The 19,098-nt window shown below is 39.6% G+C and overlaps 1 protein-coding gene across 6 annotated transcripts in view; it reads right to left on the bottom strand.

The window, feature by feature from the left end:
* PPP2R5E (protein phosphatase 2 regulatory subunit B'epsilon) overlaps positions 1-19,098 on the bottom strand; it is a 153,366-nt gene that overhangs the window by 41,305 nt on the left and 92,963 nt on the right. For all 6 annotated transcript variants that reach the window (XM_019923046.3, XM_033851074.2, XM_073800412.1 and 3 more), the window contains exon 4: positions 2,083-2,184. In XM_019923046.3, the coding sequence (XP_019778605.1) occupies positions 2,083-2,184 (102 nt within the window). The remainder of the gene's footprint in view (positions 1-2,082; positions 2,185-19,098) is intronic.

Here is a 19,098-nt window from a genome sequence, read left to right as displayed (position 1 = left end):
TGGAGTATAGTTGATTTATAACATTATGTTAGTTTCAGGTGTACAGCAAAGTGATTGTTATACATATACATATATTCATTCTTTTCTCTTACAGGCTTCTTTACCTGATCCAGCCTATGTCATGTTTCCCCCTGAGCTAAAGAAGGGGAGAGAGGACTACAGGCTGAAACAAGATGTCAACACAGATGAAACCAGCCTGTTTTGGAACACAGTTTGTGACTTCAGATCCATTAAGGGTACAGGTCTCAGCATCACTCCTCACTGTTGCTTTGGTTTTAAGCATTGCAGATGAACTAATGGTTAATGTTCCTGTAGTAAAGACACAGTGTAAGCTCAAGATTTTTGGTGGCAGAATTCTGCTTAATAGCTTTAGAAATTAATTTAGACCCATATTTTATAGAGTCATTAAGCTTAGCAAGGATTAACTGAAATACTGAGTTAAATATTGAGTATGATAAAGTTTATCATACTTTAGGGGAAATTTATATCTATGGCGATCATGATTTAGAGTATTCAAAAAGCTCCTGCAAATGGCAAGAATGGTCTACTCTCTCTTCTTCAGGAGGTAGACAAGACAACAAGTTGAAGCTTTGAAGACATCTCCTTCCCTGTCTTTTCAACCACAAGATGCAGGACTTTTCTGAGAAAAGTATCTTTTTTGTTTGCTTTGTTTTTTAAATTTCTTCCAGACTATACTGCACTTCTGTGAACTGGTGCCAAGCATCAAGAATAAGACATGACAAAAAGTCCATCCATTCAAAACAGTAATTCCATTTTTTGTTTTCTTTTTGGATTTTTTGTCATAATCTGGGATACACCATGAAAAGCACAAGTAGTTTTGCAAATTTCTTAGATTACAGATAGTATGTCTGGCACCTTATAAAAAAAAATCAAACATCTAAGATAGTAAATCAGCTACAATGTTTTAACTAATTTACTCTGTATTTTGGCATTGGTAGCAGGAATACATATGTATTACATGCCTAGGTAAGAGTTGAGAAAACACAGCCCCTGAAAGCTCTCCACATAACTAGGGGAAAGAGCATTACATGTATATCTGCAGCAACCTTGAGCTTCCAAAGCAGGACAGGGAAAGCTGCAAATTTATGTCAATAATTCTGAAGTGGGGAAAAAAATAAACCCTTAGAATATCTCTAGGCCTTATCTCCCTGCTGCATAGTTTTCTGCCCTTCAGAAAGTCAACTAGTAACCGTGAGCACACTTCTACAAAGATGCAGTGACTTCTGCCTTAGGGTGAAAATGGACATGGTCATATTCCTTCTCTACCACCCCTTCCCTCCTCACTAGCTGTCACACAGCCTCTGAGGACATTCTAACTGAATGGAAAAATGGCTTTGAGGTTCATTACACTCACATTTCCTTGTTCTACTCATTTGAGAAATGCTGGCCTTGAAAGAGGGCAGCCAGGAAAGGAGGATGGAAAAGGTCTGGTATGGATAAGTAAATACGATACAAATGGGCCTGGTGCTGGGAAAGGAGATGCAGGGATGGTCCTAATCTGTCCTGGCACATGAGGATGATTGGAAAACATGGCCTTCTCAGTACAAGAGTACAAAATTGGCCTTTGCACAAGATTTTTCTCAGCTATTGCTCTTCCTTACAACACTGTGAAATAGCTATTGCAATTTGATTTTGCCCTTCCAGGCTAAAGAAACACATTCGTGGTTATCTTGAAGACAGGCATTCAAAGTCCCCCGGGTACCTAACTGCTGAAAATGAGGTACGTACTCTGTGACCTAATCACATCTAACTAATATTAATGGAAAATAGTTCTGTTCTTGTTTGAGCCTCCAGCAGGAAGGATCACATAGAAGCTCTAATAAAATCACTGGCTGAGCATGCAACCCAGGAGGGCCCACCCTAAAGCATTATAATGCTTATTATTTTATTCTTTTGGCATCCTAATTATCAACAGTAAGAAACATAAAAAGCATTCTCTAGCTTTCCAGTAATGTACTCTAATTTGATTTCTTGGTGAATAAGGCCTTCAAGGAATTCCCATGCTAATCAGCTAATGAGTTAATGGATCTTTCTTTTATAACAAATAGTAGTTCAAAGTACCTGTAAGTGTGGCCACGATGCCTCAAGGGTAGGTTCATCTTCTTCTGGATCAAATTCATTGCTGTCACTAGGAGGGAGAGTTCTGAATATATTGCAAGACACCTAAAAATAAACAAGCAGCAGAGTTAGCTGGAATGGAATCACCTCCTCAGCAGCCTTACACAAGGTCTTTGCAGCCAGCAGAAGGGAACCCAGACGACAGATGACAGGAACACCACCAGACTGGAAGGAAAACTCTTTCTATAGGCTTTGAAGCCAGAACCACCTCCAGGAAAAGATGGAAAATAGCAGAGCAGCACCCTCTTGACCAGTACTTGGAGTCCTTATAAGGTCTCCCCCACCCAGGTCCCTGTGATCTTACGCCTCCTATCAAAGCTTGTGCTTCGTTACTTATCAGTCAAGCGTGCTCCTAATTAATCAGTTTACACTAAAATATAAATAACTGTTAATGGGCTTCATGTATTTCCCTTCTCAGGCTTATTCATGATTTGCAAATTTACAGTTATACTAATAGTAAAATTTCAGGCATCTACAAAAAGCAAATCAGAAAAGATATTTCAGAAACTGAAGTTCTTAAAATCATATCTAATCTGTTCTCAGTTGGTTTACAAAATAGTAACAATGCCCAGGGTAAGATACATCTGTAATACAAATTTCTATAGACCAGGTATTTCTTTACCATGGGAAATTTCCAGATTAAATCCTGGATGCTCAAAGAATGGCCATGAGTTGATAACTGTTGAAACTGGGCTATGAAGAGACGAGGATTCATTATACTATTCTACTATTTCTGCATATATTCCAAGATTTCTATAGTAAAATGCTTATTTTTAAAATGCTGTTGCTACTACTTTGCAGTAACCTACCCAGGGTTCCTTCCAATTTCTATTCTGTTTCTTGTTCTATTACTTATCTATCCTCTCCTAATGACCCAAATGTATCCTCAGATCTAAAAAATAAAACAGGGGTGGGGAGGGAATTCCCTGGTGGTCCAGTGGTTAGGACTCTGAGCTTTCACTGAGGAGGGCCCGGGTTCAATCCCTGGTTGGGGAACTAAGATCCTGCAAGCCGCCGCTGTGGGCCAGGAAAAAAAAAGGAGGTGCGGGGTGGGGAGAGATTGCACTAGAAGCCTTTGCTGGACTTTCTGTATAAAGTAGAAAATACGAAGCTATGATATGTTGCTCTGAAAGAGGGAAAAAGAAAGGCTTCTGGAGGCCCATATAATCTGAATGTGTTTACTCATTCAACAAATAATTATTAAGTGCCCATTATGTGCACACACTCTTCTGGGCACTGGGACAATAGCAATGAACAAAGCAGAGAAAAATCTGTGCCTTCCAGGAGTTCATATTCTAGGTAAAGTCATGATTATCCCTATTTTCTAGATATGGAAATTAAACCCAGATGTGTAAGCTCTGGAAAGAAGATTTGATTTTATTCTAAGCTCAATGGGAAGACACCAGTGGATCTAAACAGGGAAGTGACATGGTTTGATTTTTACTTTAAAAAAAAAAAAAAATCACTCTGGCAGCTATGTATAGAACAGACAGGAAGGGTACAAGTTAGAAGTCTGTGGAAGTGGCAAGATATGATGATGGCTAGCAGAGAAGACAGAAATAAAATGATTCAAAATATATTCTGGAGGTAGTATTTGCTGCTGGCTTGGATGTATGGGGTGAACGAAAGGAAAGATTCAAGGATGAGTCACAGATATAAGGTCATTTACCAAAGATGGAGATGACTGGGAAAGGGAAGTTTTCTTTGTTTCCTTGCCTTGGTGGGGAGATCCAGAGATCCAGTTAGAAATATGTTAAAGGAGCAATATCCAGGAGCCAATCAGACACATGAATCTGTACCTCAGAGCTGGACAGGTCAGGACTGGAGACATACAGGGACTCAGCAGCATGCAGACGATACTTAAAGCCATGGGACTAAGGGATCTCCTTAGAAAGGAATGAATAGAAAGAAGGGAAAGGACCCTGAGGTATCCAACATTTAGAAACCAGACAGGAAAAAAAAAAAAAAAAATGGCCAAAATAGGCAAATGAAAAGGAGTAGGAGGTAGGAGAAGAAAACAGTAGAGTAAGGGGGTCTTAGGAGCTAGGAGAGAAGAGTGTCTTAAGAAGGAAAAAGAGGACAACAGCAGCAAATGTTGTTCTGAAGTGGACTAAGATGAGCACAGAGCAGCACTGAAGTGGGTACTGTCATTCCCCAATTTACCGCTGAGGAACTAGAAGCATGGATGTGGAGATCTGAGGTTACTATACTAACACTATAGTGGAGCTGTCAGGCTCCACTATAGTGTTCTAGAAAAGTGGGCAGACTACCTCTTTTGCTCTCCTTTAGCTTAGATGACTGAAAAAAAAAATTATCATATTAGAACATTTTTGCTATGGCTAATTACAGCATGCACATTTATATTATTTTACTTTGGTTCCTTCCAATGATTATTAAAAATTATGTTTACAAAGAAACTGGTGACTTTTCAAATAATCATCAACCAATGACTTCTCTTCAACCAGCCAGTCATACTGTAATCAAAAGAGCAAAAATCGGGCTTCCCTGGTGGCGCAGTGGTTGAGAGTCCGCCTGCCGATGCAGGGGACACGGGTTCGTGCCCTGGTCCGCGAAGATCCCACATGCCGCGGAGCGGCTGGGCCCGTGAGCCATGGCCGCTGACCCTACGCGTCCAGAGCCTGTGCTCCGCAACGGGAGAGGCCACAGCAGTGAGAGGCCCGCGTATAAGAGCAAAACTCTTTTAATTACTTGTTTCTGAATCTTCATTAAACTACATGTGTATTTCAGAAACTAAGTTGAGTTTTCATCCCAAGTGCATCATTTATATTTACTGTACTCTGTAACAAGTTTTATTTTCCTCTCCCAAGATGTGAAAGTAAACCAAGGAAGGAAGGGAGGCAGGGAGGGAGGCAGGGAGGGAGGGAGGAAGGACAACTATACTTCAATAAAAATTAATTTAAAAAAAAGAGAGAGAAAAAAAGAAGAGAGGGAGAGGGTGAGGGTGAGGGGACGGGAGGGGAGGGGAGGAGAGGGGAGGGGAGAGGAAAGGAGAGGGGAGGGGAGGGGAGGGGAGGAGAAGAATGTCTTCTGTAATTAAAAATCTGGGTAGGGATTCCCTGGTGGTGCAGTGGTTGAGAGTCCGCCTGCCGATGCGGGGGACATGGGTTCGTGCCCCAGTCCGGGAAGATCCCACATGCCGCGGAGCGGCTGGGCCCGTGAGCCATGGCCGCTGAGCTTAGGCGTCCGGAGCCTGTGCTCCGCAACAGGAGAGGCCACAACAGTGAGAGGCCCGCGTACCGGGGGGGGGAAAAAAAATCTGGGTAAAAGGACACAATCTTCTGTTCCTCTGAACTCTCTGACACATTAACATTCTTATGGTGCCCATAATGGGCTGCAGCAAGCATTTGTTTCCATATATGTCTCTTCCCACTAATTAGGAATATGCAAGGTCATATTCACATTTGTTTTCTTGGAACATATGGGGCATCCAATAAATGTTCACAAAATAAAGGTTTGGATATATAATAAAACTGTATGTTTTGGTTTTCCTTTAACCAAATTTAAATTTTTGAGTGATTTAGTGATTATCTAACCTAAGATGTTTAACTCTGCACAGTGTTCTAAACCTCTCTTGGTCAAAGCTTCATCTCTCAATTATCATCACATCAAAAGAATGTTGAATTGTGTAAATAATCCGAACAGCAAATAGTTCTAAAGGCATGTACATCTCTCTGAGCCACACACTGCCATATCTTCAGATCTGCTTTCCTTACAACGCTTTAATATACTTCTAAACATTTAGTGTACTACTAAGCATTCACCATGAGTAATGAGGAAGCAAGGATCTATTAGGCTGGACAATTAATAGTCAACTCAACTGGTGAAGTAGTTCTCTATCACAAATGGAAAGAATGTCAAAGCAAATCAAGTGTCACGGAAAAGGCCAAGCCTTTGACCGTGCCTAGCACATAACAGGTGCTTAATAAAAATGGCATGAATGAATGAACCATTGCTCTCATCCTTGAGAATCTATCCTAAGAAACTAATCTAAGACAAGACTGAAAAAACTACTTAAAGCAGTAATTTGCAACATTCTCCAAAGAGTGTAAAACTGGAAATAACCTTTATGTCCAACATTAGAGACGTATATCTATTTAGTAGAACACTGTGTAGCACTGAAGATGATTGCTATATTGAAGCACAAAGAAATGTTAGAAATAAAGATTTAGGGGGAAAGATGATGTGACTATAACGGTGTGACTAATTACAAAGATAAGAATGAAAATGGATAACTAAAGGGAAATTAATAAAAGCTGTATTAAAGCAAGAGAAATATGGATAAAACTCAGTAGTTGCTGTTTATCCTCTTGGGAGACACCAAATTAGTCCTCAATCCATAAAAAGCATAAGGTATCGACATGCAGTATGTGAGTTATACTTTTAATTTCAAGATGAAAATGCGCTCTTGAATTTGAACAAGATTATTACCGTCAGGAGAGTTAAAAATTAGTGCTGCTCACAATGCCTAGAGTCTAGCTCATGAATGAATGGTTGAAGGACTGAATGACGAGACCACTTTAAGTATACATTTGAGCTCCAAAATCATGAGTTTAAAATTGGGTCATCCTTGAATGGGCTGGGGGAAAGGGGCGGGGGAGAGGGGAATCCTCTAAATCTCCTGAATTTTCTGCAACACTTTGTATGTGTGAGCCCAACTGGGGAAAAGATCCAGTTGACTTCACAAGATTTCCAAAAGACTTCCAAGATCTAAAAATGGTTTAAAACCACGGTACAAAATAATAAATTTGCATCCATTAAATCTTCCTTTATGATGGCAGCCACTTCTGATTTATAGCCCAGGTTTTAAATGGATTATTAAGTAGCTAACATTATTAAATAGGTAATGCTAGTTGCGTGCTATGAAAATGTATCATGACTACAAGTAACCACCAGCATCACTCCTCACCACAGAGCAGTACTGTAAAGAGTCTATATAGCTAGAAGAAAATGCATCCAGGTATTTATAAAGTCACAAACTATCTCTATTAATATATTTAAATATATGAGGCTATAGCCCTAAGCCTTCTATTTTATTCCTTCAAACACAAATTATCAAAAATGAATAAAAGAAACAACCCAATCGAAAAAGGGCAGAAGACCTAAATAGACATTTCTCCAAAGAAGATACACAGATTGCGAACAAACACATGAAAAGATGCTCAACATCACTAATCATTAGAGAAATGCAAATCAAACCTACAATGAGATATCATCTCACAACACTCAGAATGGCCACCATCAAAAAATCTATTAACGATAAATGCTGGAGAGGGTGTGGTGAAAAGGGAACCCTCCTACACTGTTGGTGGCAATGTAAATTGGTATAGCCACTATGTACAACAGTATGGAGATTTCTTAAGAAACTAAAACTAGGGCTTCCCTGGTGGTGCAGTGGTTGAGAATCTGCCTGCCAATGCAGGGGACACGGGTTCGAGCCCTGGTCTGGGAGGATCCCACATGCCACAGAGCAGCTGGGCCCGTGAGCCACAACTACTGAGCCTATGCATCTGGAGCCTGTGCTCCACAACAAGAGAAGCCGCGATAGTGAGCGGCCCGCGCACCGCAATGAAGAGTGGCCCCCACTAGCCCCAACTAGAGAAAGCCCTTGCACAGAAACGAAGACCCAACGCAGCCAAAAATTAATTAATTAATTAATTAATTAATTAATTTTAAAAAACTAAAATTAGAACTACCATATGACCCAGCAATCCCACTACTGGGCATATACCCAGAGAAAACCATAATTCAGAAAGAAACATGTAAGGGAGACCTTCAAGATGGCGGAAGAGTAAGACGTGGAGATCACCTTCCTCCCCACAAATACATCAGAAATACATCTACATGTGGAATAACTCCTACAGAACACCTACTGAACGCTGGAAGAAGACCTCAGACCTCCCAAAAGGCAAGAAAGTCCCCACGTACCTGGGTAGGGCAAAAAAAAAAAAAAAGAAAAGACAGAGACAAGAGAATAGGGACGGGACCTGCACCAGTGGGAGGGAGTTGTGAAAGAGGAAAAGTTTTCACACACTATGAAGCCCCTTCACTGGCAGAGACGGAGGGGGAAGCTTCGGAGCCACGGAGGAAAGCGCAGCAACAGGGGTGCGGAGGGCAAAGCGGAGAGATTCCCGCACAGAGGATCGGTGCCAATCGGCACTCACCAGCCCGAGAGGCTTGTCTGCTCACCCGCCAGGGAGGGTGGGGGTTGGCTGCGTGAACACAGCCTGAAGAGGGCTAGTGCGCCACAGCCAGCAGGGAGGGACTCCGGGAAAAGTCTGGACCTGCCTAAGAGGCAAGAGACCACTGTTTCAGGGTGCGTGAGGACAGGGGATTAAGAGTGCTGCTTAAAGGAACTCCAGAGACGGGTGAGAGCCGCGGCTATCAGCGTGGACCCCAGAGCCGGGCATGAGACACTAAGGCTGCTGCTGCTACCACCAAGAAGCCTGTGTGGAAGCACAGGTCACTATCCACACCTCCCCTCCTGCGAGCCTGTGCAGCCCGCCACTGCCAGGGTCCCGTGATCCAGGGACAACTTCCCCGGGAGAACACATGGCGTGCCTCAGGCTGTTGCAACGTCATGCCGTACTCTGCCACCGCAGGCTCACCTGGCATCCGTACCCCTCCTTCCCCCAGGCCTGAGAGAGCCAGAGCCCCCAAATCAGCTGTCCTTTAACCTCGTCCTGTCTGAGGGAAGAACAGATGCCCTCAGGTGACCTACACGCAGAGGCGGGGCCAAATCCAAAGCTGAGCCCCTGGGAGCTGTGCGAACAAAGAAGAGAAAGGGAAATCTCTCCCAGAAGCCTCAGGAGCAGCGGATTAAATCTCCACAATCAACTTGCTGTTCCCTGCATCTGTGGAATATCTGAATAGACAACGAATCATCCCAAATTGAGGAGGTGGACTTTGGGAACAATGATATATATATATTTTTATCCCTTTTTCTCTTTTTTGTTTGAGTGTGTATGCTTCTTTGTGTGATTTTGTCTGTATAGCTTTGCTTTTAACATTTGTCCTAGGGTTCTGTCTGTCCATTATTTTGTTTTTGTTTTTAGTACAGTTTTTAGCACTTCTTATCATTGGTGGATTTGTTTTTTGGTTTGGCTCCTCTCTTCTTTCTTTTTTTTATTTCTTTTTTTATTACTTTAAATTTTTTTATTTTTAATAATTATTTTTTACTTTAATACTTTATTTTATTTTCTTTTCTTGCTTTCTCTCTCCCTTTATTTCGGAGCCGTGTGCTGACAGGGTCTTGGTGCTCCAGCTGGGTGTCAGGCCTGTGCCTCTGAGGTGGGAGAGCCAAACCCAGGACATTGGTCCGCCAGAGACATCCCGGCTCCATGTAATATCAAACGGTGAAAACTCCCCAGAGATTTCCATCTCAACGCTACAACCCAGCTCCACTCAATGACCAGCAAGCTACAGTGCTGGACACCCTATGCCAAACAACTAGCAAGACAGGAACACAACGCCAACCATAAACAGAGAGGCTGCCTAAAATCATAATAAGGTCACAGACACCCCAGAACACACCACCAGACGTGGACCTGCCCACCAGAAAGACAAGATCCAGCCTCATCCACCAGAACACAGGCACTAGTCCCCTCCAACAGGAAGCCTACACAACCCACTGAAACAACCTTAGCCACTAGGGACAAACACCAAAAACAACAGAAACTACGAACCTGCAGCCTGCAAAAAGGAGACCGCAAACACAGTAAGATAAGCAAAATGAGAAGACAGAGAAACACACAGCAGATGAAGGAGCAAGGCAAAAAACCACCAGACCAAACAAATGAAGAGGAAACAGGCAGTCTACCTGAAAAACAATTCAGAGTAACGATAGTACAGATGATTCAAACTCTTGGAAATAGAATGCAGAAAATACAAGAAACATTTAACAAGGACCTAGAAGATGTAAAGAGCAAACAAACAATGATGAACAACACAATAAATGAAATTAAAAATTCTCGAGAAGGAATCAATAGAAGAATAACTGAGGCAGAAGAACGGATAGGTGACCTGGAAGATAAAGTAGTGGAATAAACTGCTGCAGAGCAGAATAAAGAAAAAAGAATGAAAAGAATTGAGGACAGTCTCAAGACCTCTGGGACAACATTAAACGCACCAACATTCGAAATATAGGGGTCCTAGAAGAAGAGGAGAAAAGAAAGGGACGGAGAAAATACTTCAAGAGATTATAGTTGAAAACGTCCCTAATATGGGAAAAGAAATAGTTAATCAAGTCCAGGAAGCACAGAGAATCCCATACAGGATAAATCCAAGGAGGAACACACCAAGACACATATTAATCAAACTATCAAAAATTAAATACAAAGAAAAAATATTAAAAGCAGCAAGGGAAAAACAGCAAATAACATACAAGGGAATCCCCGTAAGGTTAACAGCTGATCTTTCAGCAGAAACTCTGCAAGCCAGAAGGGAGTGGCAGGACATATTTAAAGTGATGAAAGGGAAAAACCTACAACCAAGATTACTCTACCTAGCAAAGATCTCATTCAGATTCGACAGAGAAATTAAAAGCTTTACAGACAAGCAAAAGCTAAGAAAATTCAGCACCACCACACCAGCGTTACAACAAGTGCTAAAGGAACTTCTCTAGGCAGGAAACACAAGAGAAGGAAAAGACCTACAATAACAAACCCAAAACAATTAAGAAAATGGGAATAGGAACATACATATCAATAACTACCTTGAATGTAAATGGATAAATGCTCCAACCAAAAGACACAGACTGGCTGAATGGATACAAAAACAAGACCCATATATATGCTGTCTACAAGAGACCCACTTCAGACTAGGGACACCTACAGACTGAAAGTGAGGGGATGGAAAAAGATATTCCATGCAAATGGAAATCAAAAGAAAACTGGAGTAGTAATTCTCATATCTGACAAAATAGACTTTAAAATAGAGACTATTACAAGAGAAAAAGAAGGACACTACATAATGATAAAGGAATCGATCCAAGAAGAAGATATAACAACTGTAAATATTTATGCACCCAGCATAGGAGCACCTCAATACATAAGGCAAATGCTAACAGCCACAAAAGGGGAAATCGACAGTAACACAAACATAGTAGGGGACTTTAACACCCCACTTTCAACAATGGACAGATCATCCAAAATGAAAATAAATAAGGAAACACAAGCTTTAAATGATACATTACACAAGATGGACTTAATTGATATTTGTAGGACATTCCATCCAAAAACAACAGAATACACTTTCTTCTCAAGTGTTCATGGAACATTCTCCAGGATAGATCATATCTTGGGTCACAAATCAAGCCTTGGTAAATTTAAGAAAATTGAAATCGTATCAAGTATCTTTTCTGACCACAATGCTATGAGACAAGGTATCAATTACAGGAAAAAATCTGTAAGAAATACAAACACATGGAGGCTAAACAACACACTACTTAATAACCAAGAGATCACTGAAGAAATCAAAGAGAAAATCAAAAAATACCTAGAAACAAATGACAATGAAAACACAACGACCCAAAACCTATGGGATGCAGCAAAAGCAGTTCTAAGAGGGAAGTTTATAGCAATACAATCCTACCTTAAGAAACAGGACACATCTCAAATAAACAACCTAACCTTACACCTAAAGCAATTAGAGAAAGAAGAACAAAAAAACCCCAAAGTTAGCAGAAGGAAAGAAATCATAAAGATCAGATCAGAAATAAATGAAAAAGAAATGAAGGAAACGATGGCAAGGTTCAGTAAAACTAAAAGCTGGTTCTTTGAGAAGATAAACAAAATTGATAAACCATTAGCCAGACTCATCAAGAAAAAAAGAGAGAAGACTCAAATCAATAGAATGAGAAATGAAAAAGGAGAAGTAACAACTGACACTGCAGAAATACAAAGGATCATGAGAGATTACTACAAGCAACTTTATGCCAATAAAATGGACAACCTGGAAGAAATGGACAAGTCCTTAAAAAAGCACAACATTCCAAGACTGAACCAGGAAGAAATAGAAAATATAAACAGACCAATCACAAGCCCTGAAATTGAGACTGTGATTAAAAATCTTCCAACAAACAAAAGCCCAGGACCAGATGGCTTCACAGGCAAATTCTATCAAACATTTAGAGAAGAGCTAACACCTATCCTTCCAAACTCTTCCAAAATATAGCAGAGGGAGGAACACTCCCAAACTCATTCTATGAGGCCACTATCACCCTGACACCAAAACCAGACAAACATGTCACAGAAAAAGAAAACTACAGGCCAATATCACTGATGAACATAGATGCAAAACTCCTCAACAAGATACTAGCAAACAGAATACAACAGCACATTAAATGGATCATACACCATGATCAAGTGTGGTTTATCCCAGGAATGCAAGGATTCTTCAATATATGCAAACCAACCAATGTGATAAACCATATTAACAAATTGAAGGAGAAAAACCATATGACCATTTCAGTAGATGCAGAGAAAGCTTTCGACAAAATTCAACACCCATTTATGATGAAAAACCTCCAGAAAGTAGGCACAGAAGGAACTTACCTCAACATAATAAAGGCCATATATGACAAACCCACAGCCAACATCATTCTCAATGGTGAAAAACTGAAACCGTTTCCTCTAAAATCAGGAACAAGACAAGGGTGCCCACTCTCACCACTATTATTCAACATAGTCTTGGAAGTTTTAGCCACAGCAATCAGAGAAGAAAAAGAAATAAAAGGAATCCAAATCGGAAAAGAAGAAGCAAAGCTGCCACTGTTTGCAGATGACATGATACTATACATAGAGCATCCTATAGATTCTACCAGAAAACTACTAGAGCTAATCAATGAATTTGGTAAAGTGGCAGGATACAAAATTAATGAACAGAAATCTCTTGCATTCCTCTACACTAATGATGAAAAATCTGAAAGAGAAATTAAGAAAACACTCCCATTTACCACTGCAACAAAATGAATAAAATGCCTAGGAATAAACCTACCCAAAGAGACAAAAGACCTGTATGCAGAAAACTATAAGACACTGATGAAAGAAATTAAAGAGGATACAAACAGATGGAGAGATATACCTTGTTCTTGAATTGGAAGAATCAACATTGTTAAAATGACTATATTACCTAAAACAATCTACAGATTCAATGCAACCCTTATCAAACCACCAATGGCATTTTTCACAGAAGTAGAACAAAAAATTTCACAATTTCTATGGAAACACAAAAGACCCCGAATAGCCAAAGCAATCTTGAGAAAGAAAAACGGAGCTGGAGGAATCAGGCTTCCGGACTTCAGACTGTACTACAAGGGTACAATACTCAAGACAGTATGGTACTGGCCCGAGAACAGAAATAGGTCAATGGAACAGGACAGAAAGCCCAGAGATAAACCTACGCACATATGGTCACCTTATTTTCGATAAAGGAGGCAAGAATATACAATGGAGAAAAGACAGCCTCTTCAATAAGTGTTGCTGGGAAAACTGCATAGCTATATGTAAAAGAATGAAATTAGAACACTCCCCAACACCATACACAAAAATAAACTCAAAATGGATTACAAACCTAACTGTAAGACCAGACACAATTAAACTCTTAGAGGAAAACATAGGCAGAACACTCTATGAAATAAATCACAGCAAGATCCTTTTAGACCCACCCTCTAGAGAAATGGAAATAAGAACAAAAATAAACAAATGGGACCTAATGAAACTTAAAAGCTTTTGCACAGCAAAGGAAAACATAAACAAGATGAAAAGACAACCCTCAGAATGGGAGAAAATATTTGCAAATGAAGCAACTGATAAAGGATTAATCTCCAATATTTACAAGCAGCTCATGTAGCTCAATATCAAAAAAAAACAAAAAACCCAATCCGAAAATGGGCAGAAGACCTAAACAGACATTTCTCTAAAGAAGATATACAGATTGCCAACAAACACATGAAAGGATGCCCAACATCACTAATCATTAGAGAAATGCAAATCAAAACTACAATGAGGTATCACCTCACACCAGTCAGAACGGCCATCATCAAAAAATCTACAAACAATAAATGCTGGAGAGGGTGTGGAGAAAAGGGAACCCTCTTGCACTGTTGGTGGGAATATAAATTGATATAAGCACTATGGAGAACAGTATGGAGGTTCCTTACAAAACTAAAAATAGAACTACCATTCGACCCAGCAATCCCACTACTGGGCATATACTCTGAGAAAACCATAATGCAAAAGGAGTCATGTACCGCAATGTTCATTGCAGCACTATTTACAATAGCCAGGACATGGAAGCAACCTAAGTGTCCATCGACAGATGAATGGATAAAGAACATGTGGCACGTATATACAATGGAATATTATTCAGCCATAAAAAGAAACAAAATTGAGTTATTTGTAGTGAGGTGGATGTACCTAGAGTCTGTCATAGAGAGTGAAGTAAGTCAGAAAGAGAAAAACAAATACCATATGCTAACACAGATATATGGAAACTAAAAAAAAAAAAAAAAAAAAAAGGTTATGAAGAACCTAGGGGCAGGACAGGTACAAAGACGCAGAAGTAGAGAATGGACTTGAGGACACACAGAGGGGGAAGTGTAAGCTGAGACGAAGTGAGAGAGTGTCATGGACTTAAATATACTACCAAATGTGAAATAGATAGCTAGTGGGAACAGCCGCATAGCACAGGGAGATCAGCTCTGTGCTTTGTGACTACCTAGAGGGGTGGGATAGGGAGGGTGGGAGGGAGACGCAAGAAGGATGAGATATGGGGACGTATGTATATGTATAGCTGATTGACTTTGTTATAAAGCAGAAGCAGAAACTAACACCCCATTGGAGAGCAATTATACTCCAATAAAGATGTTAAAAAAAAAAAGACATATGCACCCCAATGTTCACCGCAGCACTATTTACAATAGCCAGGACATGGAAGCAACCTAAATGTCCATCAACAGAGGAATGGATAAAGATGTGGTACATATATACAATGGAATATTACTCAGCCATTAAAAGGAACGAAATTGGGTCATTTGCAGAGATGTGGATGGACACAGAGACGATCATACAGAGTGAAGTAAGTCAGAAAGAGAAAAACAAGTATCGTATACTAACACGTGTATGTGGAATCTAAAAAAATGGTATAGATGATTTTATTTCCAAAGCAGACACAGACGAAGAGAACAAATGTATGGATACAAAGGGGGAAGGGGGGGGGTAGGATGAATTGGGAGATGGAGATTGACATATAAACACTATTGATATAATATGTATAAAATAGATAACTAATGAGAACCTACTGTATAGCGCAGGGAACTCTACTCAATGCTCTGCAGTGACCTAAATGGGAAGGAAATCCAAACAGGAGGGGATATATGCATACTATAGCTGACTCACTTGGCTGTACAGTAGAAAGTAAAAACATAACACTGTAAAGCAACTATATTCCAATTTTTTAAAAATGAACAAAATAAGTTTTTAAAGTATGTTAGAAGAATTTATTTTTCAACTATTTTATATTAATCTACACTGGGGTTAATGCAAAGAAAAATAAAATTAAGAAATAAGTGTCCCTTCCCCGTGGTTTCCAGTTCACACATATGGGCACATAGTTCACAGTGTAAAATGATATATTGGTCTTCCAAATGATTACTTAAGAACCATCCATTTAAACTTGAACCGTTTAAATTTTTTTCCTTCTCATTTAACAACAATAAAAAGTAATAAAAATCTTTCTGTGATGCCAGAAGAAACAAAAAAGAAAGAAAGAAGTGTCCTTGAGGTAGTCTAATTCATTTTCATTTCAACGATATTCCAATAAACACTGAATGTTGGAATCAAACTAAAGGATTGAAGGCACTGGCCTGGCCTCCAGACAGTGACGATAAGGACTGAAAGCAAAGCTGGGGGAATGGGAGGAATGGGTACTAAAATCTGGAATGTTAAAAGCCCTCCTCGGGCTTCCCTGGTGGCGCAGTGGTTGAGAGTCCGCCTGCCAATGCAGGGGACACGGGTTTGTGCCCCGGTCCGGGAAGATCCCACATGCTGCGGAGCGGCTGGGCCTGTGAGCCATGGCCGCTGAGCCTGCGCGTCCAGAGCCTGTGCTCCGCAACGGGAGAGGCCACAACAGTGAGAGGCCCGTGTACCGGGGGAAAAAAAAAAAAAAAAAAAAAAAAGGCCCTCCTCAAAGACAGCAAACCTAGGATTAAGGATTCCACTGAGTTGCTTCTAGAATCAGATCACGTTAGAGACTACCTAACCCAGCTCCATTTGTATGAAATAAGAAAAGTGACGTCCAAAGAGCTTGTGAGTTTTTCAAGGTAACACAGCGCCGTGATCTGCACAGAGAGTTCTGGGGGTTCTTTCCTTGACACATCACCTCCACCCCAACCCCTGAAGACCATGTATGGACCCGACTTCTTTATATCTCTCTCTCTTTTTTCTCTGATTCCCCCCATCATTTCTTTTTATCATTTTTATTACTCTCTCATTTTCCCATCCCTCCTTTCCCATCACCCCCTTCTTAGGTTTTCAATGGCATCCATAGGCATTGTTTACCTGAGAGCATTCAGGCCTAAGCTGATGGATGACCCTGCCCGGCACTAACAGAGAAATAAAACACGCTGTGCACGCCTGCTGTCTGGTTCAGCTCCGCATCATCAGACACCTAGATGACGGCAGTGGTTTCCTCTCTGGTGTTCCTGCTCCTCACATCCCTTCTTCTCACCTGAGCAACTGGATTTTGAGCCCCTCGGGGGCTCTTTACTAATTTCTGAATGCCTAGAGCCTGATATACAATGAATGGAAATAAATAGGGTTTCCAGATAACATACAGTGTACCAGTTGAGTCTAAGTTTCACATAAACAAATCGTTTTTTGCTCAAGTATGTCCCACATACTGCAAGGGGACTGAAAAAAAAATTATTCATTGTTTATCTGAAATTCAAATTTAACTAGGCGCCCTATATTTTTATTTCCTAAATCTGACAACCCTAAAATAACACCAGTATTAATTAAGAACCTCTACTGGTTACAACTCAGTTGTGACTCAGGACTGGCGCTGTAACATACGAGGGAAGAGGAGGAGATGGGGATACTGTTGCGGGCAAGGCCTAGGACCTAACAGGGGCTTGCTTTGAAGGACTGGCTGCTCTCTTACTTTTCAGTTCTTAAGTTTCCTGCTGATTACTGTTAACTATGGCATAAAAAAATAAATTTCGAAGTCTTGGCCAAACGTGAAAGAGAAGACTAAAAGGTTCCCAAGTGCATGGCCCGATAAGCAAAAGAGGAAGAAGTGTTTAGGCATACTTTCATCAGTTTTTGATTAAACAACTTATTACTTTTTAACTTGAGATATTAAAATACAACTACTAATATTTTAGTTACTTAAAACACTGCAGAAAAATAAATAAATAAATAAAAACTCACTGTCCTCAATCCCTTCCTCTCCAAAGAAACTACTAACTTTACACCATGATTTTGGTCGACATCTTGCTGTTGTTATTGTTTAAGGAAAATAACTAGCACATTATAAAAGAACAGAATGTGTTAGCACCTAGTAGCTAGTCACTAAATATCTGCCAGGATTAATAAAAAACAAAACAGAAGGTAATGACAATAGAGTGAGTACTACTTTAAAAAAAAAAAACAACTATTTAACTTAAAGGACTATTAAAAAGTATTTTTAAAAGGTATTAAAGGAATACTTTTTATTTCCTTTAGTTATATATTTGTTAGCACTATTAATACTTAAGGCTTGGGAAAACCAGGCATGTAATGTAATCAGGGACCACTTTCACCACAGCATAACAAGGCAACTTAAATCATCTTCCCTGTGCTTTAAAATATTTTCTAGATGATTAAGTACCATCTTTCTTTGATAAAAGCAGGTGAACTTGTTGATATCAAAAAGATTTCTCCCTCTTTCATCTGTGAAACTATAATTTCATACACTTATGCAATACTGCAAGTATACCAACTGTAAATATAAAAATGACATCATAGCTATAAAATACATTTTCTTGGGATTATCTAAGAAGCAAATTTTCTAACAAAAAAGAACTATATGAACAATGTTAAATAGAGAACCTTCAAGCAAAATTCAAAGTGCCATTATTCCTCTAGCACTTCTTGTATTAAGACCTCACGCAAGTAACGATTTCAATGATATCCCTGAGGTTTTCATCCAGTTCTTCATTCATTCATTCCATAAGCCATCAACTATTGAAAAGAAACAAATGATTTAATCCAGCATTTATAATCAGAGGGAGGACCCAGTAAATGCAATGTTGAGGCTAGGTCATCGTGCATTATTTTCATAGTATTTTGTGTTAGCCCAATAGATGCATCTAAATAGATATAGTAAAACTAAATCTTGAAAAAAAATAGGAAAATCTCATAAGTAGTTCATCAACATTTACCATGGATGCAATTTTCAAAAATAATTACATCTAAAACAAAAGTGTGAACATAAACAAAACTTACTTTAAATCTCTAAATCAGACGTTTGAACAGAGAAGACTATTTCCAAACATACTAGGATTTGTATTAAATATTCAAACTCTAAGAATAAGAACTAAAATTCCAATAAAATTTGCCTAGATACCCTGCTATGCTATGTATGTTTTGTAACATCAAAGTAATAAATAGTTTATACACATAATGTCAAGTTACTTTTGGCAGCACCAAATTTAAGAATTCTTAACGGTCCCAATGATAAAGAACCTTTCAAACCTGACTCTCAGCCCCTTTTAAATAGTTATAGATAAATAATTACTCATAAATAAAAACAAGGGGAAAAATCCCAAAGCACATGTAATTACACTCAAGGAATTTAGAGCAGATAAATACCTTTTAAGCTGATGCTCTGATTAGGAAACAAATGGCAACATTTTCAAACTTTCAATTAGCACTTAATTTAATTCACTGGCAATTTGTTCAA

This window comes from Tursiops truncatus, chromosome 2, assembly GCF_011762595.2.
Source record: "Tursiops truncatus isolate mTurTru1 chromosome 2, mTurTru1.mat.Y, whole genome shotgun sequence".
Lineage (NCBI taxonomy): Eukaryota > Metazoa > Chordata > Mammalia > Artiodactyla > Delphinidae > Tursiops > Tursiops truncatus.
This window is presented reverse-complemented; position numbering and strand designations above follow the sequence as displayed.